This window comes from Mesoplodon densirostris, chromosome 9, assembly GCF_025265405.1.
Source record: "Mesoplodon densirostris isolate mMesDen1 chromosome 9, mMesDen1 primary haplotype, whole genome shotgun sequence".
NCBI lineage: Eukaryota > Metazoa > Chordata > Mammalia > Artiodactyla > Ziphiidae > Mesoplodon > Mesoplodon densirostris.
In genome coordinates this window covers 100,524,644-100,544,325 of record NC_082669.1, presented here as the reverse complement: position 1 = coordinate 100,544,325, position 19,682 = coordinate 100,524,644, and the positions used below count along the sequence as shown (strand labels likewise).

At 49.1% G+C, this 19,682-nt stretch overlaps 1 protein-coding gene across 3 annotated transcripts in view; it reads left to right on the top strand.

Annotated features, from left to right (window-relative positions):
- Positions 1 to 17,040, top strand: part of DENND2A (DENN domain containing 2A) — a 102,225-nt gene extending 85,185 nt beyond the window's left edge. For 2 of the 3 annotated variants that reach the window (XM_060108422.1, XM_060108420.1), the window contains 6 exons: positions 7,269 to 7,446; positions 9,064 to 9,105; positions 13,392 to 13,509; positions 13,906 to 14,151; positions 15,783 to 15,869; positions 16,776 to 17,040. In XM_060108422.1, coding sequence (XP_059964405.1) covers positions 7,269 to 7,446; positions 9,064 to 9,105; positions 13,392 to 13,509; positions 13,906 to 14,151; positions 15,783 to 15,869; positions 16,776 to 16,807 — 703 coding nt within the window. In that variant the 3' untranslated portion in view covers positions 16,808 to 17,040. The remainder of the gene's footprint in view (positions 1 to 7,268; positions 7,447 to 9,063; positions 9,106 to 13,391; positions 13,510 to 13,905; positions 14,152 to 15,782; positions 15,870 to 16,775) is intronic. The other variant, XM_060108421.1, reaches the window with a different exon arrangement.
- Positions 17,041 to 19,682: the final 2,642 nt, after the last annotated feature.

Below are 19,682 nucleotides of genomic sequence, written 5' to 3'. Positions count from 1 at the left end.
ACCCTCTGCACTTCCTCTTGCAGCTTTAACTGCCCTCTTCTGAGGGGGCCTCAGCGCGGCCTTCTCTTTTGGAGCCTCTCTGACCCTCAGATGTGCCCCCTCCCCTAACAGGGAGCGCGCACAGGAAGTCTGCCTCACCTGAGAGGCAGAGACCTAGCTAATGATCGAAGCACAGAAATGCCACCAAAAAGCATGGTGGGTGTGACGTCACTGAGGGAGAAAGCCAGAACCCTCCTTCTCTCCTCCGCTCCGCCTAAGGGTACTCCTCTGGGAGGCATCAGCCCCCATCTAGTTCTGATTTACGGGAAAATAGCTAGAGGGGATTGAAGTGTTTTTCAGCCAGGCCATGACAAACAAGTAGCTGGCCGCAAGCTGTCTGACCTGGCAAAGTCTATGAAGAAAGCCTTCAGCCTAAGTTCAGCTGGTACTTTGATCCTCATCAGCTGGCACCGCTCTCTACAGGCTGCACATGCACTGAGTTCCAGCCCTGCTTAGCGAGAAGCAGGCCTCTCCCGATTCCGTTCGTAGCCCCAGTCTTCTTCTTAAGACCACAGAGCAGGGCATGAGAACAGGGCATGCCGCAGACTCAGGGAGTGGCCCCGTGACATCGCGGGGTGGACATCAGCCTGCTTGAGGCCTGTAGTCACTGCCACCAGCACCCTCTGCATCGCACGACTCATCTGCTCAGCACCGCGGCTGCGGCTGCCCACTGCACAAGGGAAGAGCTGGGAGCCGTGGCAAACACCGTGTGAGTTACAGAAGGGTTTTAAGTTGAGCCAAAAATCTATCGAATTTAGAATAACATTTCTGCTCCGTTTCATCTCTAGGGTGGACACTGAGTGTTTCTTAAGGCTCTGTCAAGCCAAAGTTTAGCAGATGAAAAAGAAAGAATGTTGTTGTGATGGCTTGTTCTGTTGTCATAACAACCCAAATAAATATTTCCCTATACCCCTTTCTTCATTCCCCTGATGATAAACATTTTGTTTTTCAGTTTATTAATTTCAGTTCCCAAAGTTTTGGCCAAATCTACAACTAGGCTGAATAATAAAGTCAGAGCTGCACATAAACAATTTGTACAAAAGTTGTAGACAGGTTGAAGTTTCTATTTATTTATTTATTTATTTTTATTTATTTTCTGGCTGCATTGGGTCTTGGTTGCGGTGCGTGGGCTTCTCATTGCGGTGGCGTCTCTTTGTTGTGGAGCACAGGTTCTAGGCATGCGGGCTTCAATAGTTGCAGCACAAAGGCTCAGTAGTGGTTCATGGGCTCTAGAGCACAGGCTCAGTAGTTGTGGCGCACGGGCTTAGTTGCTCCACAGCATGTGGGATCTTCCCGGACCAGGGCTCGAACCCATGTCCCCTGCATTGGCAGGCAGATTCTTAACCACTGTGCCACCAGAGAAGTCCCAGGATGAAGTTTTTAATATTCAAGAAATTTACTTCTTATCTTTTTGTAGTGCATTAAGACCAGAAGCCAAATGACAGACTTCTAGCTAATGATAAGTAGGATTAGGTGGTCAGATCTTGACAAATTTAGAGTTTGAACCTTGGCCTTGACATGGGATAACTAAACTAATAAGTCCATGTGTAGCTGTGCGCCTTCATCTTGTTGTGTGTTCCTTTTGGTTCTTTTTTTTTTTTTTTTTTTTTTTTTTTTGCGGTATGCGGGCCTCTCACTGCTGTGGCCTCCCCCGTCGCGGAGCACAGGCTCCGGACGCGCAGGCTCAGCGGCCATGGCTCACGGGCCCAGCCGCTCCGCGGCATATGGGATCCTCCCAGACCGGGGCACGAACCCGTATCCCCTGCATCGGCAGGCGGACTCTCAACCACTTGCGCCACCAGGGAGGCCCCCCTTTTGGTTCATTTTTAATCAGTTTCTGTAAGCTTAAATGGGGTCCCCTATCTTGTCTGGAATCAGTTGCACCAGCAATGTTTGCCATCTCAGAAAAAGGTTGGGTTCGTGGCATGCCCTCTCCAGGCAGGTGAGCTTGCCAAAGCCTACCCAAAAGTGTGAGTAGCTGCCATCTTGGTGGTCTGGCACTCAGAATACTACTTCAGAGGTCCTCAGAGTGGCTGACAGGGAGATACCTACATTTAATTCAGCAGAGTGCTATGAAAAATGCAATTTTAATAGCACAATGCCGTCAGACTGATTACATATTAACTGCCTATTTTTGCCTATAAACACCAAGAAGATAGCATTTGAAGCAACATTTAGACAGTAGCATAGCCACAATCTACTCCAAACCCATCACTGACAGAATCTCGGGCTGGAAGCGTACTCCACTTCTTCCCTCGGGTTCAGATCCCTCCCGGGCTGTGCTGGCTTTGTGTGTAGTCTTTTGGGGCCTTACTGCAGCAGTTTAAAAACTCTCCAACCCTTGTATCCATTAGTTGCTCAGAGTGAGGTGTCGCCGTTGCTCTTCTGTCCTGTCTCTGCTAATGAGCTATAGAATCACCCTCCGATGACAGGCCTTGGTTCTTTTCAATGTCACTATTTCCAGCTCCTGGCTCCTATTTCCACTTCCTGGCTTTCTCTCTTTCTTTCTTCCTTCCCTTCCCTTCCCTCCCCTCCCCTCCTTTCTTTCTTGCTTTCCTTTCTCTTTCCTTCCTTCCTTCCTTCCTTTCTTTCTGTCATTTTTTGGCTGTGTTGGGTCTTCATTGCTGCATGCAGGCTTTCTCTAGTTGCGGAGAGTGGGGGCTACTCTTCATTGCGGTGCACGAGCTTCTCATTGTGGTGGCTTCTCTTGTGGAGCACGGGCTCTAGGCGTGCGGGCTTCAGTAGTTGTGGCTTGCGGGGTCTAGAGCAAAGGCTCAGTAGTTGTGGCGCACGGGCTTAGTTGCTCTGCGGCATGTGGGATCCTCCCAGACTAGGGCTCGAACCTGTGTCCCCTGCATTGGTAGGTGGATTCCTAACCACTGCACCACCAGGGAAGCCCTCTCTCTCTCTCTCTTAGTTCATCGTTTGTAGATGTTAAAGCTGGAACGTCCACTTTCCTCATGTCAAAGATGAGGAAGCTAAAGCCTGGAGAAGGGCTTTACCTGAGATCACACAGAGAGTAGCAGACCCAGTTTTCTTGAGGCCCAGCCTGTGTTCTTTTTAACTCGGTGACACATTACTCCAAGGTTTGAAAGTATAGTAAGGGAAATACGGCAGCCACCTCCTACTAGGTCTCACCAGGCCCCAGACTAGATCCGAGTTACCTTTCACTCATGTTCCTGGGATTGATGCACAGTAGGAGAAACGCTTTGCTTGGAATGCTGGAGGATGCTGATGGGCTCATCCTTCAAATTCCTGGGGTCTATCCAACTCTGGAAACTCATCATTTACTTTTCTGGTAGCATCTTAGAGAAAGCTCTGTGCTTGATTCTTACTGCTTGCTAAGTGAGTTGGGAGGCAGCCCAGCACAGTAACCCCAAGTAGGGCACAAGGGCTTTGTAGCAACCAGAACCATAGTGTCTTCTCCAGGAGAACTTAAGCAGTCACAAGTGTATCCTGATGTCTCTGGACTGATGCTTCAACCCTCAGGAAACACCACAGAATTGCAAAGCATTCTGAGACCTGACCCTTCTCCCCTGTGCCCATCTTTTAACCTTGTGGCCCAGGCAACCTCCCACTGGGGCATCTCCCCCCCAACCCTCGCTTTTGTACAAATTGATCACAGCTGCGGGCCCTGTCCTCTACCCGCACTGTAATGTGAGCCAGCTTCCAGGGCTCTCTTCCTAGGACTTCCTTCAAAAACACTGCCTGTTGTCCTCCAACCAGCAGATGCTCAGTAAGGCTACACATTAAGGGGCGAGCGAACTTGAAGAGTCATCCTTAGCATCCCCAGAACCATAGACTGTTCTTTGCATGTTCCTAAGAAACCACCAATCCCAGCAGGGCCCACCCCCACGGGAGGCTCCTCTAGCCTTCACGAGTCGGGGACTAAAATTTCGACAGGCTACACTCAGAATAACCCCTTCTTGGGCTTCCCTGGTGGCGCAGTGGTTGAGAGTCCGTCTGCCGATGCAGGGGACACGGGTTCGTGCCCCAGTCCGGGAAGATCCCACATGCCGCGGAGCGGCTGGGCCCGTGAGCCATGGCCGCTGAGCCTGCGCGTCCGGAACCTGTGCTCCGCAACGGGAGAGGCCACAACAGTGAGAGGCCCACAAAAAAAAAAAAAAAAAAAAAAGAATAACCCCTTCTTTTCTCTTCCACCATTTATTTTGGGGGAAGAGCTGCCACTAGCTGTATTATTTACCGAATTTGACCTTTCCTCACAGTGTTTCAAGAGGCAGAACTTTTGCTTAGAATGTTGGTGGGGCTGGAGAGCAAGAGGGATGTGACGGTGCCAGCACTGCCCCCCTGCCACGTGGCTCCTGACACTCTGGGCTCCACAGGTGCCAGCTAACGAGGTGGCAGTGGGAACCAGGGGTGGAACATCGGGACCAGCTGCAACAGCGAATCGGACTATTCAAAAAACAAACAAACAAACACCACTTGTTAGGAGAAATCACAAACGGTGGCAGCACCTAGCTCCATGGCCAACAGGTGACGCAGCTGAGTTGGCATCGAACTGAGTACAGTTGTCCTTTAGCTCCCTGCGATCCAGTTAAATGAATGAATTTCTTCTGTCTTTCCGTGACATCTATTCACCGGCCCGATGTATCTAGCGCCGGCGTTGCTCATCATTGTCTTCTCAACTTGTTCCAACGCCTTCCGTGTCCAGCTGGTTCACACTCACTGCACCTAAGCCGGGCACACCCTGTCCCCCAACCCCGGCCCTGCAGGGCTTCAGCCAGGAGACACAAAGCGCTGCAGCAGCACAGAGAAGGGAGAACCCATTAGACTTTCTCCTTCTAGGGGTGAGGCCAAAAGCAGAAGGGCGGGAGGCCTTTTCTTTGAGTTGGGAAAAAAACAGTTGAACGGTTGTAGTTTTCTGTTGCAGCGACTGAGAAAAACCCAGAGGCTTCTGGCCGTGCCTTTCGTACGTCCATTCCTCAGTCTGTATCTCTTTACCACCCCACATCTGCAGGACTCCTCTATCCCCACCCTGCCCCCATCCTGAATGCAGAAGTTACTTTAACCTCTTTTATTTATTTTATTATTATTTTAATCGTATTTATTTATGTGTTTGTTTGTTTATTGGCTGCATTGGGTCTTCGTTGCTGTGCACGGGCTTTCGCTAGTTGTGGCGAGTGGGGGCTACTCTTCGTTGTGATGCGTGGGCTTCTCATTGCGGTGGCTTCTCCTATTGTGGAGCACAGGCTCTAGGTGCACAAGCTCCAGTAGTTGTGGCTCGTGGGCTCTAGAACGCAGGCTCAGTAGTTGTGGTGCATGGGCTTAGTTGCTCCATGGCATGTGGGATCTTCCTGGACCAGGGCTGGAACTCGTGTCCCCTGCAGTGGCAGGCAGATTCTTAACCAATGTGCCACCAGGGAAGCCCTGCTTTTTTTATTGCAGTAAAATATACATAACCATAAAATTTACCATTTAAATTATTTTTAAGTGTATGATTCAGTGGCATTAAGTACATTCACGGTGTTTGCAACCATCACTACTATCCCTTTCCAGAGCTTTTTCATCATCTCAGCTGTGACCCTGTACCCTTTAAGCAACAATGCAACACTCTCCCTTCCGCCGGCCCCTGCTAACCTCTATTCTACTCTGTCTCTATGGATTTGCCTATCCTAAGTCCGTCATATAAGTGGAAGCATACAATATTTGTCTCTTTCTGCCTGGCCTAATTCATTTTTTTTTTATATTTATTTTATTTATTTATTTTTTAGGCTGTGTTGGTCTTAGCTGCGGCTAAGACGCAGGATCTTCTTTGAGGCATTGCAGGCTCTTCGTTTGGGGGGCGTGTGCTTCGCTCTAGTTGTGGCGCTTGGGCTCTCTAGTTTGTGGCACACGGGCTCTCTAGTTGAAGTGTGGGAGCTCAGTAGTTGTGGCGCGTGGTCTTAGTTGCCCCGCGGCATGTGGATGTTAGTTCCCCGACCAGGGACCAAACCCACATCCCCTGCATTGTAAGGCGGATTCTTGACCACTGGACCACCAGGGAAGTCCCTAGCCAATATCTTTTAATCCACCTCTTTTCTCCTTAAGTAAACCAGAGCTAAGTGATTTTTTTTAAACGGCCTCAGGAAAGTTTTATGACAATGAGATTATAGGTGCCTGACATCATGGGAACCTAGTAAAGGAGCATTCATCTATCCAGAACTCAGCTTCCCTGCAACTTAATGTAAACAGAGCATAGCTGAGAACCAGGGCAAATGTTCAAAAGATGTCCTAACACATGAAATGCTGGTTACAGGGCCCTGAAGATGACTTGGTATACTCACAGACACATCCACTGGGCCCTCACTTTTGTTTTCTTCTTACCTTAGACATTTCTAAAGTTTCCAATCCCATAGCATTTTAGAAACAGCGTATTAGAATGAGAGGAGAGGGGAGCTGCTGCGAGCAGGCTCAGTAGCGATAAGAAACGGCTGCCAGGAAGAAGAGAAAGTCTGCTCTCACTCCTTTCGGAAGGCCGCCAGTCATCACTGTGCTGCGGCTCCGCTCGCAGAACTGACATCAAGGTGATAATCCCAAATAATCCACCCTTCATTCAACAAACTGAGCCTGAATCCAGGCACTGAGCAAAGCGCTGTGGAGCACGCACGATTAATAAGGCCCAGCGTTTGCCAATAAAAGGCTACGTTTTGGGACTTCCCTGGTGGTCCAGTGGGTAAGACTCCATGCTCCCAATGCAGGGGGCCTGGGATCGATCCCTGGTTAGGGAACTAGATCCCACATGCATGCTGCAACTAAAGATCCCCTGTGCCACAGCTAAGACCCAGCACGGCCTAAATAAATAAATATATATATCTATTTTTAAAAAGGCTACATTATGATCATTCTGCTTTAAGAGAGACTATTTCTCTGAATGTTGTTATTTTTCTGTGTTTTGGATTCTGGGCAAGAAGCAACTGTATGTGAGTTTCACTTTTACACAAACCGAGCCGTTTGGAGCGGACAGCTGCACGTGAATACTGAAGGACTTACCCTGTTTTCCCTTGATCACACCTAGGCTTTCATGCTTGGCGGAGAGACTGTGTGTTTGCATACAAAGCATCTTCAATAAGAGAAGGAATACCCATGAGAAAAGAGGCTTTTGTTGTTGGGGGGTGTCTTGGGAGGGAGGGGGAATGGGAGCTGGGGTGTGAACGGCTCTCTCCGGCTTCCCCGTGGAGGCTGCCCCCCTCCCCTAAATCGGCCCTTTCTCCCCTCTCTCCCCGCTGCAGCACGCTGTCCACGTGCTGCCACGCCATGGTGGCGGCCATTTACCCCTTCACCTGGCAGCACACCTACATCCCCGTGCTGCCGCCCGCCATGATCGACATCGTGTGCTCGCCAACCCCCTTCCTCATTGGGCTGCTCACCAGCTCGCTGCCGCTGCTCAGGGAGCTGCCACTGGAAGAGGTGAGCTCAGGGAGGTCCCCTGTGCCCTGCCTGTGGGGCGGGGCGGAGGGGAGGTGCTGGCTGTGGCTCTGCCAGCAGGCAGGGTCGGGGAGCAGGGGGACCCCACAGCTTTGTCTGGGAGTTCGCCGCCCCAGGTCGGCTTCAGTAGACCCTCAGTGACTGCAGACTTGGTTTCCCCTCTAAACGAACCTACTGCCATGTATACCCACTGAGAGGGTCAGCACTCAACAATTTACCCAGATTTTAATCCACCTAATCCGTCAATAGCCACCCACCCTCTCCTCCCCTTCTCCACCCGCAGCACCGAGGGAAGAAAGCACACAAAGAGCCAACAATAACTGGAAATTATCTTTGGGCTAATAACGAAGTCTTGACAAAGGCTGTGCTCCTACAAGGAGGTCCTTTTTCATATCAGTTAAAAAGACAACAACCAAGATGCTTTTAATGATCGAGTTCTGGATTTTCAAGTTAGCATCCAAGTGAGGAAAGCCCTTGGCATTTCTGTGATTATTTAGTCCCAGCCCCTTCCTCTAAATAGTCTCTGTCCCCCTGTACTGAGAACTTCCAGCAGCCAGAGCAGAACCGTGGGGACTGAATGAGGCTGTGCAGTCCTGAACCCCCAGGGAACCCCTGGCCCTGAAATCCTCCCCGTGTCCCCAGATGCAGCTCCTCTAATTGCCCAGATAGTCCTAAAGTTCCGTTAAATATTAACCATCAGACTCAGGTCTTCAAGTGTGGGTTTGTGAACTGCAAAGAGTTTGCCTGGGCACCCTCGATCCCGCAAATGGCTCAGTTCCACCGCAGGAGAAGGTGTGAGAAGGAAGGAGAGCGCTCCCTTAACTCTGGGGCCATGTGTCAGAGCCCATGATTCCCGCTGCTGGTGCAATCATGGTGGCCGTCCAGGCCCCCAGCTCATCCTCCATCAGAGACAGTGGCCCAGGCTGAGGCCTGGGGCTCGGCCACTTGCGTGATCCTATGAGTGAGCACCTCCTTAAGTTTCGCGCCCTAGGCCCTTCACTTGCTTCACCCTAGTTGTGGCTCTGGGTCTCAGCCTCACTCTGAGGAGGGAGGTGCTTTAGCCTGAAAGCCTTGACTCATGGAAGCCCAGCACCTGTAGCTTGACTTACTCTCCCGTTGGGTCCAGTCCTCTGGGTCTCTCCCCTCCTACCCCATTAATACAAATGACAGGGCTAAGTGTGTCACTGGGAGGTAGGAGGAGGGAGGCTTGGGGGGTGGGTGGGGTGGCAGAACCGAGTGGAATGGGAACGATGGGGGGCTGTAGCCTCTGGCACCTCCTCAGTGACCCACACGCTAAAAAACGGTCTGAGCGGCTTTGCCTCAGCCAGTCCGGGAACAGGGCAGGGAGTCCAGCCTGTGGCCCACACATGTCCCAGCCTGCAGTCACAGTGTTGAAAGTGTGCGTTTCTGGAAAGCCCTTTGCCCCACCTCCCCTCTTCATCATCTGTGGCTACAGTGGCAATGTCAGGACACCACAAATGGCCCCCTCCACCCCCAGCCCTGCTGCTACTCTGGGTGCCAGGAAGGAAGAGGGCTGAGTCCACCTCTGTATCCCGGAAGCCCTGGTAACAATAACAGTCCCTTTTCCTTACCTCATAGGTCCTTGTGGTCGACCTGGTCAACAATCGGTTCCTCAGACAGGTGAGTAAGAAGTGCAGCTTCAACCCACTGCTCGCTCTGTTTTCAGCTCTTTGTTGTTTGGAGCTCAGCTTTCCAGCTAGGGAAAGGCTCCCTCGTGTGCCTGAAATTGCACAACAGGCCAGGGGGCTAGGGCAGCCCCTGGCCAGGGCTCGACTGAGGATAGGACAGAAGACGGGGTCAAAGAGGAGGGCTTTGGACAAAGGATTGATTCCCACGTGTTCTGTCACAAAACGGTTTAGAATTAGACAATTGACAATTGAATTGTCAATTCAATTAGAATTGAATTAGAATCTGACAATTAGAATCTTTGTATAGGTTATAACTATAGACACTTGTCTTTTTTCAACATGCTTTTCAGTAATATTTGATAACAAATTTCATGACATAATATGAAGTGGAAAAATCAGGATGCAAAATTGTATGCACTATTTTGCTGACCTTGTTTTTTTAAAAAAGAATAGAAACAAGAAAGAAAGAAAGAAAAAAAATGTATATATATATATATATATATATATATATAACTCTAAAAAAGATTGAAAGGAAAACTCACCAAAACATTAATTCTGGTTGTCTTGGGATGGGAGACTGAAAAGGAGACAGATTATGAGTGATTTTTAATTGTTTTGATACTTTCATATATTTTCTATAATGATTATAAACTACTTTCATTATCAGAGAAAGTAATACACAGTTAGTTTCTTGTTATCACTTGCCAGAAAGGCCTGACTCCTATCAGATCTTGCAAAGAATCATTACATAAAGGCTTTCTGGGCATTCTGAAGGACTGCTTTTACACTTGGAATGGCCACTGAAAAGTTATATATGTTAATGCCTTTTTTTTTTATCATTAGTTCCATCTACTTTCACTTCCCAAAGGCCCTCTGGGTAGGCCCATCCCAAGGCCTTCCTGCTTTGAGACCCAGATCATAAAGCCAGCTTTAAATAATACTGGTCATCTGCCCTGACCCGAGTCCCCGGATTAGAACTAGCCACCCCATGGGGTGGGAGTTAGGGGACAGTGGGAAACATTGACTGAGGAGCCACTAGGTGCCAAGCACTTTCACAAATTAATTGTGTTGCATTTAATCTCCTCCCCCAGCTTTATTGAGATATTATTGACATATATCATATGTAAGTTTTAAATGTACAGCACGATGATTTGATGTACATACACGCTGAGAAATTATAACCACAGTATGGTTAGTTAACCCCCCATTGCCTCACATAATTACCTTTTTTGTGTGGTGATAACATTTAAGATCTACTGTCTTAACAACTTTCAAGTATATGTTAACTATGGTCACCAAACTGTACATTAGATTCCCCAGAATTTATTCATTTTATAGCGGGAAGTTTATACCCTTTGACCAACATTTCCCCATTTCCCTCACCCCTCAGCCCCTGGTAACCACCATTCCACTCTTTATTTTTATGAGTTCAGTTCATATATATATATATAACTTTTTTTGGCTGTGCTACGGGGCTTGCAGGATCTTAGTTCCCTGGCCAGGGATTGAACCCGGGACCCTGGCAGTGAGAGCCCTGAGTCCTGACCACTGGACGACCAGTGAATTCCCTGAGTTCAGTTTTTTTAGATTCCACACATAAGTGAGAACATACAGTATTTACCTTTTGCTGTCTTATCTACTTCACTTAGTATTAGTCTATCCATGTTATCACAAAAGTCAGTATTTCTTTCTTTTTTTTTTTTTTTTTTTTTGCGGTATGCGGGCCTCTCACTGTTGTGGCCTCTCCCGTTGCAGAGCACAGGCTCCGGACGCGCAGGCTCAGCGGCCATGGTTCATGGGCCCAGCTGCTCTGTGGCACGTGGGATCTTCCCGGACCGGGGCACAAAACCGTGTCCCCTACGTCGGCAGGCGGACTCTCAACCACTGTGCCACCAGGGAAGCCCAGTATTTCTTTCTTTTTTATGGCTGAATAATATTCCATTGTGTGTATGTGTATCTATGTGTATATATGCACATACACATGTATATACACGTACATACACATCTATAAAAATGTCTATTCGGGCTTCCCTGGTGGCGCAGTGGTTGAGAGTCTGCCTGCCGATGCAGGGGACGCGGGTTCGTGCCCTGGTTTGGGAGGGTCCCACATGCCGCGGAGTGGCTGGGCCCATGAGCCATGGTCGCTGGGCCTGCACGTCCGGAGCCTGTGCTCCGCAACGGGAGAGGCCACAACAGTGAGAGGCCTGTGTACCGCAGAAAAAAAAACAAAAAAACGTCTATTCATGTCCTTTGCCCATCTATTTTTTCTATTGAGTTGTATGAGTGCCTTATATATTTTGGATAGTAACCCCTTATCAGATATATGCTTTACAAATATATTCTCCCATTCTGTAAATTGCCTTTTCATTTTGCTGATTGTTGGTTTTATTGTGCAGAAGCTTTTTATTTTTTTTATTTTTTATTTTTTTTAATTTTATTAGTTACTGCTTTATAACAAAGTGAATCAGTCATACATATACATCTGTTCCCACATCCCTTCCCTCTTGCGTCTCCCTTCCTCCCACCCTCCCCATCCCACCCCTCCAGGCGGTCACAAAGCACCGAGCGGATCTCCCTGTGCTATGCGGCTGCTTCCCACTATCTATCTACCTTACGTTTGGTACTGTATATATGTCCATGCCTCTCTTTCGCTTTGTCACAGCTTACCCTTCCCCCTCCCCATATCCTCAAGTCCATTCTCAAGTAGGTCTGTGTCTTTATTTCTGTTTTACCCCTAGGTTCTTCATGACATTTTTTTTTCTTAAATTCCATATATATGTGTTAGCATACGGTATTTGTCTTTCTCTTTCTGACTTACTTCACTCTGTATGACAGACTCTAGGTCTATCCACCTCATTACAAATAGCTCAGTTTCGTTTCTTTTTATGGCTGAGTATGTGCAGAAGCTTTTTAGTGTGATGTACTCTCACTTGTTTACTTTTGCTTTTGTTACTTGTGCTTTTGGTATCAGATCCCAAAAAATTGTTGCTAAGATCAATATTAAGGAGCTTTTCACCTATATTTTCTTCTAGTAGTTTTACAGTTTCTGTTCTTACATTTAACTCTTCAATCCAATTTTTTTTAATCCACATAATTTTTGAGTCATATAAGATAGGGGTCCAATTTCATTCATATAAGATAGAGGTCCAATTTCATTCCTTCGTATGTGGATGTCCAGTTTTCCCAACACCATTTATTTAAGAAACCATCCTTTCAGACTTCCCTGGTGGCACAGTGGTTAAGAATCCGCCTGCCAGTGCAGGGGACATGGGTTCGATCCCTGGTCCGAGAAGATCCCACATGCCGCAGAGCAACTAAGCCCATGTACCACAACTACTGAGCCTGTGCTCTAGAGCCCACGAGCCACAACTGCTGAACCCCCATGTCACAATTACTGAAGCCCATGCACCTAGAGCCCGTGCTCCACAACAAGAGAAGCCACCGCAATGAGAAGCCCACACACCGCAAGGAAGAGTAGCCCCCACTCGCCGCAACTAGAGAAAGCCCACACACAGCAATGAAGACCCAGTGCAGCCAAAAATAAATAAATAAATAAATTTATTAAAAAAAAAAAAAAGAAACCATCCTTTCCCCATTAAATATTCAGCTCCCTTGTCAAATACTAGCTGACCATATATGTACGCGTTTATTTCTGAGCTCTCAATTTTGTTCTGTTCATCTATATGTCTGTTTTTTTTGTCAGTACCATACTATCTGATTACGGTAGCTTCGTGATAAAGTTTGAAATCAGGAATTATGATGCCTCCAGCTTTGTTCTTCTTCCCCAAGATTGTTTTGGCTATTCAAGGTCTTTTGTGGTTCCATACAAATTTTACGATTGTTTTTTCTATTTCTATAAAAAATGTCATTGGAATTTTCATAAGGATTGCATTGAATCTATAGATGGCTTTGAGTAGTATGGACATTTTAACAGTGTTTATTCGTTCAACCCATGGGCACAGAATGTCTTTCCATTAATTTATATCTTCTTCAGTTTCTTTCATCACCATCTTACATGGTGCATTTAATCTTCATGGTGAGATAGATACTGATTGGTAGCCCATTTTACAGATGGGGAAACTGAGGCTCACATAGCTTGTAAAAAGTGGAATCAAGGTTCAAACCTCAGACCTCTAGTTCTAAGTTGTGTTCTTTCCACTAAACCAGGAACTGTGCCAGGCCTGCTCTGCAGTGTCCAATGTGTCCTGCTGGCCAGGATGCAGCCACCATCCCCAGAAGCACTGGGGCGATGGCCCACCTGTTTTTTCTGCTTTACAGATGGATGACGAGGATTCCATTCTGCCCCGGAAGCTTCAGGTAGCCCTGGAACACATTCTGGAACAGAGGAATGAGCTGGCTAGTGACCAGGATGACAGGTCCCCAGACTGCAAGCGTGGTAAATGCTCATCCACCTCCCAGACCGCACCCCCTCTTCCATCATTGGAGTCAGGGAGCAAATGGACTATGAGCATCGGTCCCACTTGGCACTGGGTTAAGCAGGAAAATAGGCAAGGGAGGTACACAAGGAGAGAGGCTGTGGCTCATCCCCTTTATCAGGACCTCATTCTAACAGTGAGCTGTGGGGAAGACTTTTCCCACCCCATTTTGGCCCTAAACTGTCTGTTTAAAGGTGGGGAAGAAACGACGTGCTCACTGTGGGTACTCTTTTTTGTGCATCACTGCAGTTTGCCACCAGGGGGCTAGCATCCTTGTCGTAGTAACTGGCTTGTCCCAAAGGCTCTGCCTCCGCCCTCCGCCCTCACCGGTCCCGGTCCTTCCCCATTTTGCTCAGGCCCCGAGTCCAGCCCCTTGAACGAGGTGGTGTCCGAAGCCTTCGTCCGCTTCTTCGTGGAGATCGTGGGCCACTACTCGTTGTTCCTGACAGCGGGCGAGCGAGAGGAGAGGACCCTGCAGCGAGAGGCCTTCCGCAAGGCCGTCTCCTCCAAGAGCCTCCGCCGGTTCCTGGAGGTCTTCATGGAGACCCAGACGTTCCGGGGCTTCATCCAGGAGCGGGAGCGGCGCCGGCAGGATGCCAAAGGTCAGGAGGCATGTTCCCTGCAGGGGGCTGAGGCAGCCAGAGATGCCCAGACCCCGGGTGGGTGTTGAGCAGGGCCGAAGGTCGGGGGCCAGGGCACGGATGGGAACAGCGTGCAGCCTCCTCTGGAGGACGTTCATTCTCACCACCTCTAAGCTGGGGGAACTGCCCCTACGTCCTGCCGTCCCCTCAGGCGTCGCTTCCCCTCTGCTTCCCATTCCCAGAACCACACTGCAGGTTCTGGCGGCAAGTTCCCTCCTGTTCTGTTCTCCGCAGCAGGACGAAACTCTCAAGGACACCCTGCCCTTCCCCTCTCTGTGGCGCCTCATCTCCTTCTCCTCAGGCCTCCTCTGGCTCTCTCTACCCTGCTTCCTCAGCCTCTCCGCCGGGACCTGGGGATGGGATAGAGGAGGAGGAGAGGACGGCCCCACACCCCCTCCGCTGTACGTGGTGCCACTGAGCCCAGCGGGCTGGCCACGGGGGAGGCGGGACAGCAGAGACTCCCCCAACCTGCGGAGTTTGTGGGTCATCGCCCCACGAGCCCGCCCAGCCCCGCCCCAGCCCTCGCTCCGCGAGGTTCCCCTGTCTCTCCTAGTCTCCCTGTCCCTGTTGCTGGACTCCATCATGCTTCTAGTGATGGAGGAGCAGGGAGTGCACACCAGGAGGATGAAACCATTCCCATCTCTTCCTTACATCGTTTTAAGTCCTTCTGGGAATCTAAAAACTAGAAATGTCAGTAAAGGCTATCCCAGATGGGAGCTAGACCCGAGAAGGGGAAAGATGCTCAACACTGAGGAGATGCCTCACAGTGACCAGGGGTGGGGCCCAGGGAAGCAGCTGGCCCAGGCCTTGGTGTCCTCTGGGGCTGCGATTGCAGAGACTGATCTGAGGAACCAAAGCTCTACATTCCCAGAGCTCTTGGCAAGGCAGAAAGGGAGTCTGTCACACTCCAGGTGTTCTGATGAGTGCTATCTGAAGAGACAAAAGAAAATGGATTAGCGAGTATGAGTCCCACAACTGATGAAAGGATTCCTTTTAATAGAAGACCTGCTGGGTACACAGATCACTCTTTGATAGAGAGAGCAGGACATAAGGCTTAAAAGTAGCACAGAAGGAGCCCCCTGTCTGTGGAAGATCAGTAGGAGATGAAGACAGCGTGCCTGAGGCTCCAGTCCCGGGTGAGAACTGAAGGGCCCTCAGAGGTGGCCTGCCCGCCCTCCCGAGTCTGTAGATGGCAGCCAGGTTCCCAGGAGGCCAAACCACTTGGCCAGGGGCCCTCTTGTGGGAGAATGCGAGGAAAAGGGAGCCCTCAGGAGCTCCCGAGCCAAGGCCTTCTGGTTCATCTTTGAAACCGCGGGCCTGGCACAGTGTACATGCTTACAAGGCGTTTGTGCAGTAAAGATAGGATTTCACATACGAGCTAGCTTTACAGCTTTCCAAAGACACTTATTGCACAGGTTGGACAATTATAAGGGCAGTAAAAGTCCTTATAAATCTCATGATTCAGAGCATGTTTATAGGAGCAACTTCATCTCAGAAGCAAGGTTTCTCTTTCCTATGGCAGTAAGGAAATGGATATGTCTAGAAGCACAAAGAGAAGGAACTAAAATAGCTGGGATTTCTCTTGTCAACAGGTCTTTTTGAGGTCCGAGCCCAAGAGTACCTGGAAACACTCCCCAGTGGAGAACACAGTGGTGTCAACAAGTTCCTGAAGGGACTAGGTGAGGCCTAGGGGTCTCGGTTCCCATCAGCAGCCTCCAAGCCATGGGGTCTTGGCCAGTTCCCTCCCCTAGAGCCGGGGCCTAATAATGCAGAGCTCTGAGGCCTGCACCGAGTGGGCCAAGTCAGCATTTAACCCACCTGTTCTAATCTGTCCCCAGATCGTAAGCAAAGGACACAAATGGCCCCCTCCCTGCTTTCCTGGGCCCCTGGCTGTCTTGCTGTTCTTTCACTATTATCTCCCACACTCTTAAATCTTCTGGGGTATTGGGCTTAGAAGCATGATGAATGGAACCAGAGAAAGGTGTCTGGCAGTAAAGACCTGGACCAGCCTCCAAATGATGCCCCTAAAAAGTGGAAATGTAAGCATTTTAATAAGGACTGCAGTTTAATCAGGAAAAAGGCCCTTACTAGGAAAGGGAGGAGGAGAAGAAAGCGAAAAAGGTGAAGGAGGAAGCAGGCCCCAGTAAGGAAGAACTGCGGTGAGGAGGACCCCACGGAGGACTTGCAGGGGGCGTGCCGGTGCCTCAGCCAGGATGGCCAGCTGCCTGGGAAGGGACCGCCTACCTCCCGCGCTGCTGGGAGTTTTCCCCTCACTTGGCTCTCAGGGATGTGTTACAGTCAGTGTTTCCTGTATCATCGTTTCAGAAGCAACATCTACAGCTCTGACATGCTTCCTTTCAAAACTCCCCAAGTCTGAGGAAGATCCCTTTTTATGGGGAGGTGCACGAGGAGGGCAGCCAGGCAGGGCGAAGTCCCCCAGCTTCTGAGCTCTGGGGTGAAGCTCTTGGGGGTGGAGTGGGGGGTGGGAGGCCACACTTGTCTGCACTGCCTCTGGGGTGAAAAGGACAGGATTTAACTCAGCCCCTTTGTCTGCCTGGTGAAATGTTCTCACTTTCTTTTTTTAGGCAATAAAATGAAGTTTCTCCACAAGAAATAGCCCTCAATCCAGCCTCCAGGGAGAACTTTTCCTAGGGCAACCGCGTGTTTTAAAAACAGTCCTGATGGTCTTTCTGAAATGTTGGGTCCTTGGTTGTCCCAGGGGCTGGGATAAAGGCCGGGATGATTTCCGGCCACCACTAGGCTCTCCCCAGGACCCGGGACCCCCCGAGCCACCGGAGGGTGCCGCTTCTTTAGAACAGCACTGGAAATGGGACCTGAGACCAGACACATTCAAACGGATTGTTTTGGTTGTTGGTTTTGGGTTTTTTAAATTTTTTTTTATCTTAGATATTAAAAAAAAAAAAAAAGAAAAGTGTTTGGGTTTTCCTTTTATTATGCCAAGGCTAAGACAACTGTCCTGCCCTGTGTCATCTCTCCCTGGCTCATCCTGCCTGGCAGTTGTGCTCTGGAGCCAAGAGGAGGAGATGGGAAGGGGCGGCCCCCAGGTGCTCCTCTGGGCAGAACTGGGGACAAGTGCGGGGCTGAAGTGGGGAGCACTGTGGCGACGCCTACAGACACTACAGACACCACACCACAGGTGTTGGGACGGGAGTCCTCTTGGGGAAAGGACTGGCAGGTAGAGTGGAGTCAAATCTGTGCTGAAAAGGAAGAAAGAACAGTAAAAGGATTTGGTTTCCTGGGATGAGCTGTGCTTTCAGGCTGGCTGGTGATGCCACCTGGTGGCCAAGGCCACTTGCTGTCATGCCACTGATGACTCTGGTCCCAAATGGACCTGACTTTTCTGGACGGCCTCTTTCCTCTTAGAAGCCATAGAGCTGTCCCCTGCCCAAGCAGCCCATGACTTTTAGAGGTACACACAAAAAGAGGAAATCTCCTCGTAAGATCTGTTAATAAAATATTCTTAGGGTCCTGAAGTTTATGATGCTGCCTAGAGCCCATCTTAAAACATGTGAGCCAATGCTTTGAGCCCATTCCTATTTATACTATATGAAATTTTCCGATCTCAGTGTAGGGACCCAGAGCAGCGTACATGAACTAGTACATGTGCAGGATGAATGCAGGGACTTCTGTTGTTGATGTTATCAAGGCGCATCCAAACTCTGGGGACAGCTTCCTCAGACTTGTGCGGCCAGAGGGGAGGAAGCGGGGGTGCAGGAGAAGGCTGCATTCCGGGGGGCGCTGTCCTGCAAAGCCTGCCGCAGGGCGGCAGGAAGAGAACAGTCGGCAGCACAGGCACATTCTCAAAGCAGGCCTCCGGGCCACCCCCCGGCCAACCCACTCACTGCCTGCACATCCCAGTGGTGGATTCCCTCTGGTGGCACCAGGAACCCTGCAAAAACACATGAAAGGGATGTGCTCTGACCTTGGCAATGGCCCAGGGGCCTGTGCTGCCTGGCAGAGGTTTTGTTTGTTTGTTTTTAATTTTTTGGCTGTGTTGGGTCTTCGTTGCTGCGCGTGGGCTTTCTCTAGTTGCGGCGAGCGGGGGCTACTCTTTGTTGCGGTGCGCAGGCTTTTCATTGCGGTGGCTTCTCTTGTTGCGGAACACGGGCTCTAGGCGCACAGGCTCAGTAGTTGTGGCGCACAGGCTTAGTTGCTCCATGGCATGTGGGATCTTCCCGGACCAGGGATCGAACCCATGTCCCCTGCATTGGCAGGCGGATTCTTAACCACTGCACCACCAGGGAAGTCCCTTGGCAGAGGTTCTTGACCTTTAGGGAGTTGGGAGCAAGGGGGTCTTTTGAGGAAAAATAAGAAAAAGAGGAAAATAAAGAGAGGTTGACCTCTCATTGTACATTAGGGGTTCTTAACTAAAGTCATGGACCCCCCAAATTGTATCTGAGATTTGGTGTGTCCATTCGTTTTTGGGGAGAGAGGATACATAGTTTACATCAGATTCTCAAAGGGGTCCAAGGCCCCCCGAAAGGGTAAGAATGAGACTACGCATAACAATTAATCTGGGTAGATATGTGTGTTGGGGGTTGGGGGAAGACTGAAAGAGACTCTCTGAGTGTTTGGACTCAGGAATTTGTAACTAACAAGCTCCTCAGATTAGCTAACTCTACTAATACCAATATTCTACCCAGAGATGATCACTTTTAATATTTTATAATCTACCTTCTTTTCTAACTTATTTCATATTATATTGTTTACACCTCCAAGTGAATAAATATACATCTTTTCAACACCTCTAATGGTCACATAATATTCTATTTTATAGGTATACTAAAAGTTATTTTACCAATCCTCTCATGCATGCAATGTATTTCCAATTTTTAATATCATAAGGAGCATTGAGAAAAGCATCTTTGTAAAAGTATCTTAGTGCAGGGACTTCCCTGGCAGTCCAATGGTTAGGACTCTGTGCTTCCACCGCAGGGGGCATGGGTTCAATCCCTGGTCGTGGAACTAAGATCCTACAAGCCACGCAGCGTAGCCAAAAAAAAAAGTATCTTAGTCCATTTGCCCTATTTTCATTTTCATTTTTGCTTGAAGTAAAATATACATACAGAAAAGTGCACAGATTATGAAATATACACAGCCTGACAAACTTTCACAAATGATCACATCTGTGTAACCACCACCCATATCAAGAAGCAGAACATCATCGGACATGGTTCAACTTCCCAACATCCCCCCCATCCTACTCTAAGTTGAAATTAAATCAACTAACAAATTGTCTACATTTTGCAAAGTGGTAAATTGGGCTGGGGAGGATCAGAGACAAAAGTGGAAAGTAGGTTTGTGATCCTTGCTCACAGTCTAGGGTAGATCTCGATGGATCACGCTATTTGGGTTCAGAAACAAAGCATGTCCATAAAACATGGGTGTGTTAGACCAGATCACGACCATTCAACCTTTGTGTCTTGCCTCACACCAACCATCTGTCAAAGAACCAAGTCCTCTAATTCCAG